Genomic DNA, 19,082 nt, shown 5'->3' with positions numbered 1-19,082 from the left:
CAATTACCATACCTTTACAATTTAACTTCCTAAACGTTGCTTGATCTTTTCCTGCCTCACCATCTTCACTATCCATGCCTCACATAGGGCTCTCTTCATCTTTTACCTAGACTAGAACAGTAATTTGCTAATAAATCTCTTTTTCTTTGTCTGTCTCAAACATAGGTACAACCACAGCTGCCACTACAATCTTTTTCTAAGTCACTGAAGTAATATACTTGACACTCTTGTCATGTCACTGTTCTGCCTAAAATCCTGCTAGTTTCTGTCCATTGCAGACAGGATGGTCTACTCTTTATAACATAGCATTCAGAGCCCACCATTGTCTAGCCCTTAGCTTTTTCTCTAACTTCATTTACAGCTTAATCTTGTCTCTAGCAACCCAACACTGCTTGGAGTTCCCTATGTAGCTTATGCATTTTTTCCTTCTGTGCCTTTGCCAATGGTGTCTTTTCTAGAAGGTCCATCTTTACTTCCATTCACCTCTTCTACTCCAACCCCAAACCATCTCTACCTGACTAACTCTATATCCTTTGAGATCTAGCTCAGCTGTCAGCTCATTCAAAGCACCATCCCTAATCCTGACTCCTCTGGCAGGCTTCACTAGGTGTCTCTCTTCAATGAGCTCATAAATACTGGGATCATTACTATATCTTATGCTTACCACACTGCGTTGTAATTATTTGTTTATATATCCCCACAGGACTATGAACTTATCAAGAGAAGTATTTGGGTTTTAGTCATATTTAAAGTTTAACAACCTAGTAGAGTATCTGGCACATAAATATTTGTTGAGTTCAATGAATAAATGACTTAGTTGAATTGAATATGCTCTTTATAAAAACTTTTTGGTTTTCTATCTATTATTGCTTAAAATTTAGTTTTCACTAGACTTCTCCCACCACATAGAGTTCATAAATTTAATTTTTTGCTCTGGCTAACTAGTTCTAGGAATAATAATAATAAAAAAAAGTGACCTATCAGTATGGCTAATACGGTCTAGATTGGAGTATTGGACCATAGGGGAAAATAGAAACAAGTAAAGCAAGATAGGATAATGAAAGGAGAGGATCCAAATTGGAATGTGCAGTACCTATCACCCCTAATGAGGGTTTTCACTAATACCATGGTAAGGAGTGATTAATATTTATGAGCTGAATCACATAGTCAGGAGCTCCTGGATTGTTTGTTAAGTGATATCACCTTGGGATGCCTGGGTGGCTCAGTGGTTGTCTGCCTTCGGCTCATGGTGTGATCCTGGAGTCCCCGAATTGAGTCCTACATCAGGCTCCCTGCGTGGAGCCTGCTTCTCCTTCTGCCTGTATCTCTGCCTCTCTTTCTGTGTCTCTCATGAATAAATAAATAAATAAAATCTTTAAAAAAAAGGGATATCACCTTGAGGTTTCTATAAACCTATCTGAAACCCCATCCCACATCTTATGGGAAAACCAATGCCCTCCCCAAACTCCCTGTAGTTTTTCTGAGCTCTCCATTCTCTTGGTAACCCCAGAGTTTGATTTCTGGCTTCTGTAGAATTCCTATTCTGCACTCTGAATCTTGCAGCTGTTCCTTTATGTTCATTTGGCCCTGACCCAAGGGTGGGTTACAGCTTCTCTTCCTAAATTTCCCACCTTAAATTCATGAGAGGCAGCTGTGTGTAGCAGACTCTTCCTGGAGATTCAAAGATAATGTACGCCATATAGGGGAGCTACTTGGCAAGTACATAACACTCTTCAGTAGCCAGTTTAAAATTGAAAACGATTTCCTTCCTTTATTTCCACCAACCCAAAGTTAAGCCCCCGACACTTTGCTCAATCTTTCCCATTCTTCCTCCTCATTTACTTTTTCTCTTTTCCTCTTGTATCTCCCAATTTTTTATGTGGAATGATTTTGTGATCTTTTTGCCGTTTCTTTCCAACCCATACAGAGCCTCTACATTCATGCCTTAGGCATCTCTTAAGATATTATTCTAAACCAGGACAATTCCTTACTTATCTAAAGAAAACTCTTGGGCCAGTTTGTAAAATAATATTTTCTAATTTCTCAACTACATTTCTATGTATAGTGTACATATGTTTTTGTGTCATTTTTGTGTCAAGTAACTAAACATTCAATATTGTTCATTCTAATCCATGTGATTATTTCTTCTCAACTAAATTTTTTATAAAACTTATGAAAAGAACACTTTTAGCTACTGCTAATGATCAGTAACTGAACCAGGTGGTACCAACAAACACAGATAGTCACCATCCTGGTGTTCAGGTTGAGACAAACCAAGCAGTAATCTTTACATAATTATTTTGTAACTAGACCTTAAAATAGTCTTAACTTAATGCCTTTAAAACAACATTCCTCATATTTGATACATGTATATGTATTCATTCTGAATGAGATATTTTTGAGCAACAGTAAATATTGATGGTTCCTAAATTTCTGGAACCCCAATGAAATTTTCTCTTTTAAAAAGACTTGAACTCATTCTTTCCACTAAATATTTGTCAAGAGCCTACTGTGGGTCAGGCACTGTGATAAACCCTGGAAACAGAGTGGAGAAGAAAAAGTTCAACTCCCTGCTCCCATGGAGCTTATACTCTAGCAGGGGACATGGTCAATAGGAAGGAAACAGATAATTATACATTGTTATAAGTTCTATGAAGAAAGTCATCATGGTGAGTTGATGGAGAACAGGGGAAAGAAAGGTACTCCCAATAGGATTGTTTGGGAAGTCCTCTGTGAACTTTGACGTGTTATCTGAGACCTAAGAGATGAGAAGGAGCCAGAAAAGGAAGAGAGGGAATAGCTAAGAGGCCATTGCAATAGTCCTGGTAAGAGACGATGGTGGCTTAGATTAGGATTGTGACAGTGGAGGGCAAAGGAAGGCAATATAGTCCAGATATGCTTTGGACGTGGAATTATAGACTTACCTCTACTTGCAATAGGGTTACATTCCAGTAAACCTATAAGTTGAAAATATCATAAGTAGAAAATGCATTTGATACACCTAGCTCACCAAACAACATAGCTTAGCCTAGGCTATCATAAGTGTGCTCAGAACACTTACATTGTCCAACTATAGGGCAAAACATTTAACACAAAGTCTAGCTTATAATAAAGTGTTGACTATCTTATGTCATTTATTGAATACTGTACTAAAAGTGAAAAACAGAATAGACGTATGGGTACAGAATGGTTGTAAGTGTACTAGTTGTTGACCCTCATGATCCCATGGCTGACTGGGAGCTGTAGCTCACTGCTGCTGCCCAACATCATGAGAGAGTTTAATACCACATATCACTAACCTAGGAAAGATCAAAATTCAAAGTTCAAAGTATGGATCCTACTGAATCCGTGCCACTTTCACACCATTGTAAAGTTGAAAAACCTTAAGTCGAACCATCATAAATTGAGGTCGATCTTTTTAATAGTATTTGCTGATAGGTTTTATATATATATGTGGTAAGAAAAGGAATCAGGGATAACTTCTGTGTTTGTGGCTCAGGCAGCTATGTAGTTCATTTGACACCAAGATGGAAAAGACTAGAAGAAGAGCAGACTTGAGTAGGGAAATCTAGTGTTCCATTTTGGACCTATAAATTGAGATACCTCATACTGTTTTTTTTTTTCTCATAGACTTTCAAATAAGGATATTGGATATATGAATCTGGAATCTTGGGAAAGGTTAGGGCTGGAAATATATATTTGGAGCAATCAGCACACAGATGCTATTTAAAGTCACAGAATTGAATGAGCTCTCCTAGGGAGAAAGTTATTCTTAGAGAAGAGAGCCCAGGACTGAGCACTGAGGCACTCCAACATTTAGAGGTCAGATAGGGAAATGAAGACAGAAAGAGACTGGGAAGGATCAGTGAGTGAGGCAAGATAAAGCCAAGAGAGTATGATACCTCAAAAGTCAAGGAAGAGGTGAGATGGTTAAGTTAGGGACAGAGCCATGCTCAGTCTATATAACAAATCCCGTGCAAGATTCCACCCAATCCAAAAACTTTCTGAGTCTAAAGAGATAGGTCAAGAAAGCTTCTAATATCAAACCTTCCAGGGGGTGCCTGGCTGGCTCAGTTGGTATGGCATGTGACTCAATCTTGGGGTTGTGAGTTTGAGCCCCACGTTGGGTACAGATATGATTTAGAAAATTAAATCTTGGGGGGATCCCTGAGTGGCTCAGCGGTTTAGCACCTGCCTTTGGCCCAGGGCGCAATCCTGGAGACCCGGGATCGAATCCCACGTCAGGCTCCCAGTGCATGGGGCCTGCTTCTCCCTCTGCCTGTGTCTCTGCCTCTCTCTCTCTCTCTCTCTCTCTCTCTCTGTGTGTGTGTGTGTGACTATCATAAATAAATAAAAATTAAAAAAAAATTCAATCTTGGGGATCCCTGGGTGGCTCAGCAGGTTGGCGGCTGCCTTTGGCCCAGGGCATGATCCTGGAGTCCCAGGATTGAGTCCCACCTCGGGCTCCCGGCATGGAGCCTGCTTCTCCCTCTGCCTGTGTCTCTGCCTCTCTTTCTCTCTCTATGTCTATCATGAATGAAGGAATAAAATCTTAATAAAATAAAGTAAAATAAAATAAAATCTTGGAGCATCTGGGTGTCTCAGCTGGTTGGGCATCTGCCTTCGGCTCAAGTCATGAACTCAGGGTTCTGTGATGGAGTGCCATGTCAGGCTCCCTGCTCAGCAGGGAGTCTGCTTTTCCCTCTCCCTCTGCCCCCCACCAGCTCTTGCTCTGTCTCTCTCTCTCAAATAAATAAATAAATAAATAAATAAATAAATAAATAAAACCTTAAAAACAAATCTTAAAACAATAACAAATGTTCCAGGTAAGGTTTTGTAACCTAATTGGGGGTCAGAAGGAACAGCAGTTCCAGGCATTTGCATGTGGTATGGGTCTTCCTGGCTTGTGATTGAACACAGTCATGATAGACGGTGAACAAGTGGCTCCAGTCTGCCTTCATTTCACATTGGCATACATTTTTTGGCTAATTCTTAGTAGATAATTCCAAAAAGATTTTTGTGATGAGAACAAAGTGTAAAAGCATGATTATAAAATTAGTATGGAAGTTTCACAATTTCCATGATGAAAGCAGGATCATCTTTGGGGATTTGTGCCTACTGCTTTTTCACAGAAGGCACTGGTCACTAGGAATAAAGAGTGGTGCCTCTTTGTCTTCCAGTTCCATGTGGTGAAGTCCGGCTCCCAACTGAAAGTGGGAGCATCGATGGAAAGAAACAACTTTTCATCTTATCCTACTATAAACAGCACTGACATTCTAGAAAGCGTTCCTTTGATGGCAAGTCCTGTGCCAATGTAGGATACAGCCATTTTGATACAGGCTGTTTTGTTATAGTCAATTTGCTGACACACAGCTTTGACACAGTCATTTTGATGCCAGGAACATCTTGATGTGGCTGCCTTGAAGTGGCTGTTTTGATATGGGAACATTTTGACTGTGCCTAAAAACAAACCAATAAACTTTTCACTCAGAAAACATTATTACTGAATAATGTGCATTGACTGATCTCTTCCCCCACTCCCCGAGCTCTGTCTCACTCCCTCCCACCACTGTAGAGACCAGACTGCAGAGATGGACAGTAGGAATCTTGGGAGGAAGAAAATTGCTATGAAGGAGGGAGAAGGCTGGGACAGTGGACCCAACTCAATAATATAACCTGAAGAAAGAGAAAAATCATTTTGTTTTTGCACTCTCCTGATTCAGCCCTTCTAAAAAGTCAGCGTTTCTGTACAATACTGGAAGGTGTGGAGAGCACCTCAGCCTGTCCCAAAAGGTTGCAAGAGCTCTGTCGTGACCAGGCTTTTCTCTTTTCTCTTTTCTTTTCTTTTCTTTTCTTTTCTTTTCTTTTCTTTTCTTTTCTTTTCTTTTCTTTTCTTTTCTTTCTTTTCTTTTCTTTTCTTTTCTTCTTTTCTTTTCTTTCTTTTCTTTTCTTTCTTTCTTTTCTTTTTTCTTTTCTCTTTTCTTTCTTTTCTTTCTTTCTGAAACAGGAGAAAACCAAACAAATTTAATAACATGTATATGGGGCAGCCCAGGTGGCTCAGTGGTTTAGTGCCACCTTCAGCCCAGGGCGTGATCCTGGGGTTCTAGGATCGAGTCCCACGTCGGGCTCCCTGCATGGAGCCTGCTTCTCCCTCTGCCTGTGTCTCTGCTTCTCTCTCTCTCTCTCTCTCTCTCTCTCTGTGTCTCTCATGAATAAATAAAATTTAAAAAATAAATTTAAAAAATAACATGTATATGTCCTATATACATGGGAGATACCTAGGAAAGCTAAATAATTTTAATCGGGCATTCCTTGGACAGGACACATCATTGAAGGAAGGATATTAACAATAAGCCGGAGAGGAGGGGGGTGAGGGGTAGGGTGGGGTGGGGGTTAAAAAGAACCAGGACCTTGCATACCCAAACAGGAGGCAGCAACCCCAGGCTGCCAAGTGACAGATGTGGGCACAGAAGAATCAAATTGTTGGGTTGATCCAAGGCTGATATTTTGTTATTCAGGTATAACTAGACAATGGAGAAGAGAAAGTAAGATGCCTTGGGCTCCTTGTCCCATTCATATAATCGGGTTTATCAAGCGTCCTTTTAGTTGAATGGAGAATATAAATTGACTTCCTCTAGGCACATTTTTCTCTCTAAGAATTCTCCTTAAGCAATAATAGAACTGAAATACTTACTCTGGGAAACCAGTTAAATCATTAATATGATTAATGCTATAATTTCTCCGGTACTAGGTGTTCACATCATTTCAGCTTGTGAAATAAAATATTAAATATTTTCAAAAGATGAATCTCTATTTCTGCCACCATTCTCCCTTTAAAGACTTAAGATGTTATTTAATTAATTTGAAGATGTACATGGAGGATACTGCATGATATATAATATGAAAATCTATACAGAGCACACGAAATGTTTCTGGAAATACAGATTCCTCTCTCCCAAGACCCACCTTTCATTTCAAGCATTTCCTATTTTGTTTTAGTTCCAAGCCCTTCCAAACACTCTGATTTCAATTTAGGTCAGCAGGTATGTATTAAATATTACCATGTGCCAGCCATTTTACTAGGCACAACAGGGGACAGAAATATAAATATGAATAAGAAATAGCCTCTGCTCTCAGGGAATATATTGGGAGAGATCAGGTTTGAGTATAAACAAGACAAAAAACAAATAGAGGTATCTCTAGGCACTCTTATGCTTTTAAATATCATCTGATAAATTTTAGATGCCATAAGCTGGCATAATCAAAATGATTTGGGACCACAATGACTAGAGAAATTAAACCCTACTGGGAGAGAGAAAGAGAGAATGGCATTTAACTAAGATAGTCTCCTCTGTGATAAGCACTGTGCTAAGTGTTTCACATATCTTATCTCATTGAATTCTCCCAACAGTCCCATTTTCCAAAGAGGAAACAGCAGCTCAGCAAGGCAAAGTACCTTGCCCAAGGTCACACAGCTCAGATTTGGTGTGGAGGCCAACTTCAAACCCAGAAGACACCCTACTCATTTCAGACCCCTCAAGGAAGGCAGCGGTACTGGCTACAGTTAAGGCAAGAGAATTGGCAGCTCTTGATACTAATGCTTGAAAGAATGACTTGGAAAAAAAAAAAAAGGAGAAAGAATGACTTGGGATTATTAAAGCCATATAAACAGAAGGTAAAACAAATGGGAATTATAGCCACATTAGAGCCACCACTGAGCAATTTCAATGGGCACAGGGATCAAAATGGCTACTTGATAAATACAACTTTTTATACCCTTTGTTGGGTTGTCAATGAGAGGAACAAAAAACGTAACAAAAGCATAACCTTTACCTTTTAAAAGGACTGCACCAATTCTTCGGGTTCTTTTTTTTTTTTTTTTTAAGATTTTATTTATTTATTCATGAGAAACACAGAGAGAGGCAGGCAGAGACACAAGCAGAGGGAGAAGCAGGCTCCATGCAGGAAGCCGGATGTGGGACTCTATCCTAGGACTCTGGGATTATGCCCTGAGCCAAAGGCAGATGCTCAACCGCTGAGCCACCCAGGTGTTCCAATCCTTCAGGTTCTTGAATTGAGAAGATATCTTTTCTTCCCCTGAGAAAAAGTAATAATACTGACCAACATTTATGGAACACTTACTAATGCTGGGCTCTGTGCTGAATACATAGAATAGAGGGTGAGATCATGAATTTAGAACCAGGTTGATAGGTTTCAAATCTTGGTTTTACCACCGATTATTATTACCTTCACCAAGTCATTTAACTTCTCTAGACCCTAATCTCCTCATCTGAAAGGTAAGTGAGTCACTTCATGGGGGTCTGACAAATACACACCTTTTAAAATTAGCTATCATTATGAAGTTAGAGTGTGTTTTTTTTTTTCTTAAGATTTATTTATTTATTTGAGAGAGAGAGCATGAATGAGAAGGGCGGAGGGAGAGGAAGGGAGAGTCCCAAGCACACTTTGTGCTGAACACGAAGCCCCCACTGGGGATCAATCCCATGACACTGAGACCACAACCCAAGCCGAAACCAAGAATTGGATGCTCAACCAACTGTGCTACCCAGATGCCCCCAAGTTCAAGTATGTTTAACTACAGTCCCAGAGAAGAAGGGAGTTTCTTGAGTACACCTGCTCATGGATAATTCCTTCTTGGGGCTCATTGCAAAGTGGGGGTCGTGTAGACAGGGAAAGCAGGAACAAGTGAAATCACAGAGCATCGTGGCCATCACTTCTTCTTTTTTTTTTTTTTTTTAAAGATTTTATTTATTTATTCATGAGAGACACAGAGAGAGGCAGAGACAGGGGAAGCAGGAGCCATGCAAGGAGCCCGATATGGGCCTTGATCCCAGGACTCTGGGATCACGTCCTGAGCCAAAGGCAGACGCTCAACCACTGAGCCACCCAGGTGTCCCGTGGCCGTCACTTCTAATGGAAAGCCCTGTGTTATGGGAAGTCTGATGTTAAAGAGAAGTACTCAAATGATGCCAAGGGGAAGTTGAACTGACAGAGTCATAGATGAGGAACAAAATTCCGGGAAGGTTAGGTGGTCTGCTCCCACTCATGTCTGGCTGCTTCAGCAAAACGCTCACTGTGTCTCTGATAGTCAGACTCCAAAATAATCCCCAGTGATCCTCATCTAGGAGTCATGTTCTTATACAGTCCCCTCCCACGTTGTACCAGGAACATAATACTGTGGAAGAATAGGGAAGAAGTGATGATATTATACATCCAAGATTAAGTAATAAAAGACCCCGTGGCTTCTGTTTTGATTTCTCTCCTCTTCTCTTTCAGATTCCTTACTTTGGGGAAAGCCAGCTGCCATGTCGTGAGCACATGGAGAGGTACACATGCTGAGAAACAGGTTTCCTGCTAACACCCATGTAAGTGAACTTGGAAGTAGATTCTCTAGCTCTGTTCAAGTCTTCAGATGATGGCAGTGAGCCAACTGCAATCTCATGAGAGACTCTGAGCTAAAATCACTCAGCTAAGCCCCTCCAGGTTTCTGGCACTCAGAAACTATGAAATAATAACTGTTTGCTTCATCTGATTGCAAATTTGGGGGGGCAAATTGTTACAGAGCATAGATAACTAGTAGACTGTCCTCTTTGCTGAGTTAGCCCTCAGTCCTACAGGATTGGTTCTGGTAAGTCTAGACTTCTCTTCAGTGACAATCTTCACCCTTCACATCCTTCTCTCTCAGCTCCTTTTCCTTACTTCCAGGAAAGAGGGAATCTTTTCTACTCCTTGGAAAAAAAAATCACTTGCCCAGAGACAATCTCTCTTGCTATTTATTGGCTTCAGAAGTATTGCCTGGAATTTTTTTTTTTAAGATTTTATTTATTTATCAGAGAAAGAGAAAATATGCGAATGAGAGAGCATGAGTGGGGAGAAGGGCAGAGGGAGAGGAAAAAGCAGACTCCCCATTGAGCAGGAAGCCTGATATTGGGCTTGATCCCAGGACCCCAGGATGACACCCTGAGCCAAAGGCAGATGCTTACCCAACTGAGCTTCCCAGGATCCCTGCCTGGAATAATCTTATTAAACGGTTTAGGGATTTTCTTTTTTTAAAGATTTATTTATTCAGAGAGAGAGAGAGAGGCAGAGACACAGGCAGAGGAATAAGCAGGCTCCATGCAGGAAGCCTGATGTGGGACTTGATCCTGGGTCTCCAGGATCACACCCTGGGCTGCAGGCGGTGCTAAACCACTGCGTCACCCGGGCTGCCTGATTTAGGGGTTTTCAAACTAGGAAAACACCCTTTCTCTCCTTTTTCCTCTCTGGTCCTCCTCACTCTCCTGTTCCCAACTCTACTTCATGGATTAGATCACAAGGAACAGTTCCAGGAAGGAAATTTGTTAATAACCTAAAAGTTAATATATCAATATATTATCCCACCAAATACATTATCTCCTCTAACAGCTCTAAGAGATAAGTTTTCTTATCATCCTCATTTTATTTTATTTTTTATTTTTTAAAATATTTTTTAAAGATTTTATTTATTTATTCATGAGAGAGAGAGAGAGAGAGAGAGGCAGAGGCACAGGCAGAGGGAGAAGCAGGCCCCATGCAGGGAGCCTGAGGTGGGACTGAATCCTGGGTCTCCAGGATCATGCCCTGGGCTGAAGGCTGCCCTAAACTGCCGAGCCACAGGGGCTGCCCTCATCCTCATTTTACACACAAAAGATAGTCTTGCTTTAGGGCACATGGCTGGCAGGTAGCCTAATCAGGAACCCCAAGTTTCATGGACTCTCGAGCCTGTGCTCTTAACTATCAGGCAATATCAACTCTTTATATCAGTTATTCCAATGTTACGATGTTAAAATCTAATGAAAAGATGAAATTTGTGGAATCTGCATATCCACTATAAACACAACACTTAAAGTGAATCATTAATGAACAATTAATGAATAGTAATTCTAAGAAATATTTATTTGTTCCAAGACTAGTCAAGTAGCTGACATGTCTACCCATGCTTCAAACTTAATTGCAGAGTAGGATAATATATTTCCCAGGCAAGCTCCTTGGTCTCCTTCAAAGCAGAAAATCGGGCTAAAAGTGACATCACAATCAGAGAGGCCCTCCGACTTTACTCCCGACCCAGCTGGGACCCTTGTGACATGTTCTCTTCCGTTCTCCAAAGCAGCTCTCTCACATGGACTCTGCTCTCCACAAATCTGCCACCATCCCTCCCACCCACACATGTCACTTCTCCTTTACTCCTAACAAATGACTCAAGATCTGCTGATGGGGAAAATACAAGCTACCCAATGATAACCAACTCAACTTCCCACCCATTTCTAAGCCCTGACCCCTCACCAAGCTTATCCCATCCTCCTGGGTAGAAGCTGGGGTTTGCAGTCCAAACCCTCCCACTTTCTCAAGAATCTTGCACTATTGCTTCATTGTCTGCCTTTTCCTCACCTATGGTGAGGAAAATCTACTAAATCCATTCATCAATATTGAAATGCTCAAGTCTCTGTGTAATGAATAAAAACAAAAGGACCCCTGCCCCTTCTCTCTCTTCCCCTTCTCAGCCACAGGTCTTAAGGAATTATATACACTTGGTCTAATGATTTTGTTACCTCCCGCTCCTCACCCCACCACATCTCAGTTTATGCCATCAATACTTCTCTCAGTGAAGATGCCAAGGACGCCAGTGACCTCCTAACTGCAAAATCCTAGGGACGCTGCTTACTCCATTCATTTTCTCACTTCTTAATGTTTAGCACTATTGTTCACTATTTCTTGAACTGTTCCCTTTGTTCAGCTGGCTTTTCTTTGTTTTTAAAAGATTTTGTTTGTTTGTTTGTTTGTTTATTCATGAGAGATACAGAGAGAGAGAGAAGCAGAGACAGGCAGAGGGAGAAGCAGGTTCCATGCAGGGAGGCCGATGTGGGACTGGATCCCGGGACTCCAGGATCATGCCCTGGGCAGAAGGCAGGCGCTAAACTGCTGAGTCACCCGGGGATCCCCCCCGCCCCCCAGATTTTCTTTTTACCTATTTTGCTGTACTTTCTTCTTTTTAAGCTCCTCTTCCACTGGCTGTCCTTTTTCCTTGGGATTCTGCCCTAGGGCCTCTATCTTTCTCAATATACACACTTGTCTTAGGTGGCGCCATCCTTTCCCTTGGGTTTAGTTACCATCTCTTTGCCTGTGACTCCCAGATTTATAATTCTGTCCTGAATCTCCCTTCTGAGCTTCATATTTAAATAGCATGTCAATCTGTCTTCCAAACATTTCCACTTAGATATTCTATAGGCACTTCATGCTCTTCAAACTCAACTGCTCCAAACTCACCTGGTTTTCCCTCCCAACCTGTTCTTCCTGCTGGGTTCCCTGTGCCAGCGAATGGTCCTACCATCCAACCAGTTGCCTAAGGCAGACATGTGGGTGTCATTCTCAACTTCTTCGCCCTTACTTGTGTCCCATTTCCAATCAAGTCTGACAATTACACCTTTAAATATCTCTGGAATCCATTTACTTATTTCCATTTCCAAGCCCCTGCCTCCTCTAACCAGGATGACTGCAAAAATCTCCGGATCTGACTGTCTGACTCCAGTCTTGTCTTTCTCTAATCTACTCTCCATCCTGCAGCCAGAGTGATCTCTCTAAAGTGCAAATCCTTCAAGATAAAACCCTAACTTCTTGGCACGGCATGCCTGGCCTCTTGTGACCTGGCCATCTGTCACCAACTCTTCTTGCTTCCATGTCTCCCACACAGTCTTGTATCTGGCCTTGATGAACTGATACTGGATTCTCTGTTAGAACTCTGTCCTTGGTCTCAATATAACTCCTCCCCTGGGACATCTGTCCTGCAACAACCTGTATGCCTGCATGTTTCTATCTAATGTGGATTACGCTGATGTACTTTCCAGGCATGGTTTTTAGACTCATAACAAAGCTGGGAATTTGGTTGAAAAATGTATGTCATGGTCCTAAGTAGCCTGGATCAATATATCAAATACTTACACTTCTTTCAATCATAGTACATTGTCTGTTTTTTCTCTTTGGACCCAAGGCACTTGAGGCCATGGCAATCAAGTACAATGGTTCAGAATTCAGGCTGTGGAGCAAGACTGCCTGAATTCCAACTTAGACTCTGCAACCTCCTAGTTTTAGGATGTTAGACAACTGGCTAACTTGTGCCTCAGTTTTGCCATCTGACCTGGAGGTCATAGTAGGATCTATCTTATGGAACTGCTATAAACAAGACTGAATAAGAAAAGTTACTAAAATATTTCAAATGGTGCCTGGCACACAGCAAGCATTCAAAAAGAAGGCTGTTGTTACTTTTGAAGGCAGGTACGATATCATTTAGTTCTATAGAGCTACTAAACATGTATGAAGTGAATAGATGAAGGAAATGTTTGTATCTAAACTTGTCACCAAAATTCTTAAGGCTAACCCCAAAGTGAATATTAAATACATTACTCTAAGCACTATGCATAAAAAGTACACCGATATGGTCGCTGGTCTCTTGGAGCTTTTTGGAAATGAGGTCATTCTATTTCTACCCAAGCACTCAGGGAATTATACTCCCTTGAGAAGGGATGTTGGAATCGAACAGGACACCTCAAGGTTCCTGGAGGCGGCATGACTGATTCTGAGGTAATGTCTTCTTTACATAAATGTGCCTGTTAAAACAAGGAAACATGAAGGTAACTGTTTTAACTTGTTTTCCAATAATTTAAGTCTCCTAGGCCCTCCATTCTCAGAGTGTCACAGACACCTGTAATCTCCCTCAAGGAGAGAGCTGTGTTCTGTGGGTGTCTTTCCTTTCAGTCATAGAAGTAGGCTTTAGTTCTCAAGCATCACAAGCTAGTGTGATTTTGAAGTCGATTTTTATTTTTATTTATTTAAATATTTTATTTATTTATTTGAGGGAGTGAGAGAGAGAGCACTAGCTGGGGTGGGTGGGGCGGATCAGAGAGAGAGAGGGAGAGGGAGAGGGAGAGGGAGAAGCAGACTCCCCACTGAGCAGGGAGCCCAAGGTGGGGCATGATTTCAGGACCCTGAGATTATGACCTGAGCTGAAGGCAGACGCTTAACCAACTGAGCCACCCAAGTGCCCATAAAAGTCAATTTTTAAAAAGTAGTGCCACCAGATGCTTAGTTCAGTCAGGGGTGAGACAGAAAGAGAATAAAATTGTTTAATGGGGTAGGTTTGTTTCCCCAAAACATAGTCTAGCTGAGGGGAGATGAAGTGACCTATGAGAAGTTTCAGAGTGAGAAAAAGCCGAACCAGATACACGTGTGGCACCAAGCTGCCAAATATACACATACATGCAAGTAAATAAATATTCATCCCACTCATAACTGCTTGCCTTCCTCATTGGCCTCCCGCCTCTCCTAGGGATAGACAGACACTGACACAGTATTTCTGTCTTCATAAAGAAAGCCTAGCGTCTAGGGAAATGACCTTGATAGACTGAACTATAAATATACGATTAATCAGAGCAATTTGCTCTTGAATTGTGCCCCCCTTCTCAATATCCCAAAGCAACTCTAGGAGAGAGGCAAAAAAGCACAATCACTAGCCACTTAAGGAGTGTGCAAGTCAAGGTCAAATATTCCAATGCAGTGGGGAAATTACCTGAGTCCTGGATCCAGAGAAAGTTAGTTTCCAGGATCGGCTAAATCTGAACAGATCCCATAGGCGGTGCCCCTTCGCCAAATGGTCTTAGTGTCCTAGAGCAACATACTATGGAAAACCAGGTTAGGAGTTTCATCCGCACGTGACGGGCACCTCTGCTGTCTGCAAGACCGACCCGCACAGCCCTAACTCCTGGGCCAGCCGTCTTAGCAGCGGCTGGGAGTCCTCCAGCCTGTCTGGGGCAGGGGGGCCCGCTAAGCCTAAGTACCAGCCTATCTGCACTGATGGGAAAACAAAGTAGCAACCCGCAATCGCAGCCTCCTGGCGCTAAGAATAGCGAGTTACATTCATTTGTTCACTCTCCTCCGACGTGAGCATTACTTTTCAGGTCAAATGAATGCTCAGTTGCACCCAACGATGAGCAGTCCTCCGCAATAAATGTCACCAAATGGACATTCCCCCCAGTGAAAAGAGTATTTTCAGTGTGAAAGTTGAATACAGAAAGGGGAGCCCCCTCATTCCTCGTTGCATAAGAAAGCGCCTCTGTGGCCAACTTAGCTGCTGTTTTACAAGTCAAAAGGTGGCCTTTCAACTGCCTGCACTGGTTCCTCCACGTGAGACTAAGAAGCGAGCTGCTCCCTCTCCGCCTCTAGTGACCTGCTGAGTAATAAAGGTTTGTGGAGTCGCTTTGTTTCTTTCCTTTTGGTTGTGTTTTTTTGTTTTGAAATCAGAACCGAGCTGACAGTCTTCCTGGGGGAAGGCAAGGGCAAGTGAAAATCCACCTCCAGCTCCGCGGGGAATGAAGACGCTGAGCCTCATTCCTGTCAGCAGGTGTGAGTCAGACACGCTGGGAGCAGCAAAATTGAGTAAGTAGCTGCCATTTGGTCTCCAGTGTTCCCACCCCCACCGCACAGAAATAAAGAGCTGGAGAAAACGACCCAGGAGGACCGGGCGTCAGGCTGAATAGAAGGTCCCCGTTGAATGCTGCTTCATTATGCAACTTTTCCTTTCAGTGAGGGATTCCAACTCTTGGTGGAACCGATTATGACGAGGAAAGGCTGACAGCCCTGGGAACCCGCAAAGCTGGCCTTTGATTTGTCGCTTGGAGGCCCAGTTTATCATTGGATTGTTAGTTAAGTGTAAGCATGTGAACTTGGCCGCCTGAGTCCCCAGGTTTTAAATCTAGAAACTGGGGTCCGTAACCTTTGCCATTAGTGTTTATAGATAGTGCCTGAGGGGACGGACGATATCAAAATGCCCCCTTTATTTTTTTAAAAATGTTTTATTTAAATTCAATTTGCCAACATATAGAACACCCAGTGCGCATCTCATCATGTGCCTCCTTAGTGCCCACCACCCAGGCACCTCATCCCCCCATCCTCCTCCCCTTCTGCAACTCTGTTTGTTTCCCGGAGTTAGGAATCTCTCATGATGTGTCTTCCTCTCCAGTTTTCCCCAGTTTCCCTCCTTTCCTTTATAGTCCCTTTCACTATTTGTTATATTCCTCATATGAGTGAGACCATTGACTTCCCTGATTGATTTATTTTACTCAGCATAATACCCACCAGTTCCATCCATGTTGAAGCAAATGGTAGGTGTTCGTCCTTTCTGATGGCTGAGTAATAGTCCATTGTGTGTGTGTGTGTGTGTGTGTGTGTGTGTGTGTGTGTGTCACATCTTCTTTATCCATTCATCTGTCAAAACACATCGTGGCTCCTTCCACAGTTTGGCTATTATGGACGTTGCCGCTATGAACATTGGGGTGCAGGTGTTCCATTGTTTCACTACAACTGTATCTTTGGGGTAGATGCCCAGTAGTGCAATTAAAATGCCCCTTATTAATCATCCCTTAAACCTCCCCAGAGATACTTTTTGCCTTCCGGTTTTTTTTTGCCACACTGGAGGCTTACCTTCCTGTGTCTCCTCATCACAGGAATTACCTTCCTGTGTCTTCCTCGTCACTGCAGGATGGATGGTGCTTGGCTTCCTGTTTGTATATCCCCCATGAGGAGAGCAACAGAGGAACCTACTCAAGACATGACTCTCCCATAACCAGTTCTCTAGTGACAGAGATTGGAGCTGGACCTGGTAGCTTCATCCCATATCATTTATCATTTTTCTGTGCTTAAGCTTGAACTGTTTCATAAACTCTATGTAGTTCATCCTGAATACATATATATATATATATATATATATATTTTTTTTACAATCCTGAGGTCTTTTATTTTCTTTACAGTTATCATGCCATGAATTCATAGGGAATGGGTCCCAGCAGTTCAGGCTCCTTTCCATTGGTTCTCACAAAGTGTGCTTCTCTGGGTGGGGCAGGCTGGCGCTTCAGTTGGACCCAAGTACCTTTCTCTTTGGCTTCCTTCTTTTTCTGATCATTTTCCTTCACATGCTTCAGGAAGCTATCTTGGCTCTTTGAGTGTTTAATATGCTCAATGCGAACATTAATTCTCTTGGCAAGAATCTTGCCCTTAACTTGTTTGTTTACAACAATGCCAACAGCATGCTGAGTAACATTGTAGACTCTTCCAGTTTTGCCATGGTAACATTTGTGGGGCATTCCTTTTTGAACAGTGCCCATTCCCTTGATGTCCACAATATTACCTTTCTTATAGATCCGCATGTATGTGGCCAAAGGAACAACTCCATGTTTTCTAAAAGGCCTAGAGAACATATAGCGGGTACCTCTCCTCTTTCCCTTTGTGTTGGTCATTTTGGCGAATTACTGGAAGATGGTGGTTCCCGCCGAAAGGAAGTCATCCTGAATACATTTTAAAAGGAAGGACCGACCTGTGGTACCTAGTTCATCCCAGCCAATGAGAAAATGGTCTATGAACCCTTTTACTTGTTTATTCTGAAGTTCCAAATTAAATGCAGAATTGCACCAAATATTATTATTTTTTAAGATTTTATTTATTCATTCATGAGAGACACAGAGAGAGAGAGGTAGAGACACAGGCAGAGGGAGAAGCAGGCTCCATGCAGGGAGCCTGAAGCGGGACTCGATTCCGGGGTCTCCAGGATCAGGCCCTGGGCTGAAGGCAGGCACCCAACCATTGAGCCACCCGGGTGTCCTGGCACCAAATACTACTTTACAATTCTGTGATTCTCAAAGTGTACATCAAATATAGACTCTTGGACCTCACTCCAAATCTACTAAGGTAGAATCTTTGGGGCTTGGGGCAAGTATAATTGGCGAAGTTGCCACCATGTGATTGTGATGAGCACGCTTGGAGGAGAACCACAGAAAATGTTATTTACATCAAATGGGCCCCCGGTAACCCTGGTAAAGCCTTTCCTTTCTCAGGTAATGCTTAGTTCCTTCTGCCAGCTGCTTAGACCACAGGCCTTGGCGTCATCCTTGACTTAACCTTTATTCTCATGTCCCATCTATCAGCCCATGTCCCATCTATCAGCAAATCTTGTTGTCTCTACTTTCAAAATATATTCAGAGAAAAAAAAATATTTCTATACTTAGGGCTCATCACTTTTGCTGATACTCTAATATAGTCTTTTTCTAAAAAAAAGATTATTTATTTATTTGAGAGAGAGAGAGAGAGAGAGAGAGAGAACATGAAGGGGGTGGGGTCAGAGGAAGAGGGAGAAGCAGACTCCCCACTGAGCAGGGAGCGGGTTCTATCCCAGGCGGGGAGGGGGGGGGCGGGGGGGGGTGGGTGTGGGGGGGGAGCAGGGAATCGTGACCTGAGCCGAAGGCAGATGTTTAACCAACTAACTGAGCCATCCAGGGGTCCACTAATATAGTCTTTTTTTTTTTTTTTTAAGATTTTTATTTATTTATTTATGAGAGACACAGAAGAGGGAGAAGCAGGCTCCTCCAGGGGAGCCTGATGCTGAACTTGATCCCTGGACTCTGGGACCACACCCTGAGCCTAAGACAGACATTCAACCACGGAGCCACCCAGACATCCCTCTGATATAGTCTTTTATTCCTATATAGCAGCCAGGGTGATTCCGTTAAAATGTTAAGCCTAACATTTCATTCCTTGCCTCAAAAACTTCCTGTGGTTTACTCCTCCTTTCATTCAGAGTAAAAGGCAAAATCAATTTAGCATGGCACTTGGGGCTCTTTGGACCTAGAACCTGCCACTTGTCTGACCTCTCCTCCTATACTGTCCTACTTTAGCCACGGTGGCCTCTGCTGTTCTAGGCATGGTCTCACTTCAGGTCCTTTGCACTGGCTCTCCTCTCTTCCATAGACATCCACAGGGCTAACTCTATCACCTCCTGAGTTGTCCAACAATCACCTTCTCAACGGCCAGCTTCTGACTACCGTGGCCACCCTATCACAGCCCCTCACCTAACTCTCCCCAGTGCTCTTTACTCTGATCCAGTTTTTTTCTCCCAAAGCACTTATCACCTTTCAATATATCACATAATCTATTTATTGTATTTTGTTTATTACCTTCTCTAGGGAGAATATCAATAAGCCCCACAAGGGCAGGAATCTGTTTGT

The 19,082-nt window shown here is 42.4% G+C and overlaps 1 protein-coding gene across 1 annotated transcript; it reads right to left on the bottom strand.

Annotated features, from left to right (window-relative positions):
• Positions 1-16,810: 16,810 nt before the first annotated feature.
• LOC112921725 (large ribosomal subunit protein eL21-like) lies at positions 16,811-17,352 on the bottom strand. The gene has a single exon (XM_072733678.1). The coding sequence runs from the start codon at positions 17,319-17,321 to the stop codon at positions 16,839-16,841; it is 483 nt and encodes a 160-aa protein (XP_072589779.1). The 5' UTR covers positions 17,322-17,352; the 3' UTR covers positions 16,811-16,838.
• Between the last annotated feature and the right edge of the window lie 1,730 nt (positions 17,353-19,082).

Source organism: Vulpes vulpes, chromosome 13 (assembly GCF_048418805.1).
Source record: "Vulpes vulpes isolate BD-2025 chromosome 13, VulVul3, whole genome shotgun sequence".
In the NCBI taxonomy this organism is placed as follows: Eukaryota; Metazoa; Chordata; class Mammalia; order Carnivora; family Canidae; genus Vulpes; species Vulpes vulpes.
This window is presented reverse-complemented; position numbering and strand designations above follow the sequence as displayed.

Coding starts and splice junctions, on each gene's coding strand:
- LOC112921725 (XM_072733678.1), bottom strand. CDS start 17,321: ATGACCAACACAAAGGGAAAGAGGAGAGGTACCCGCTATATGTTCTCT.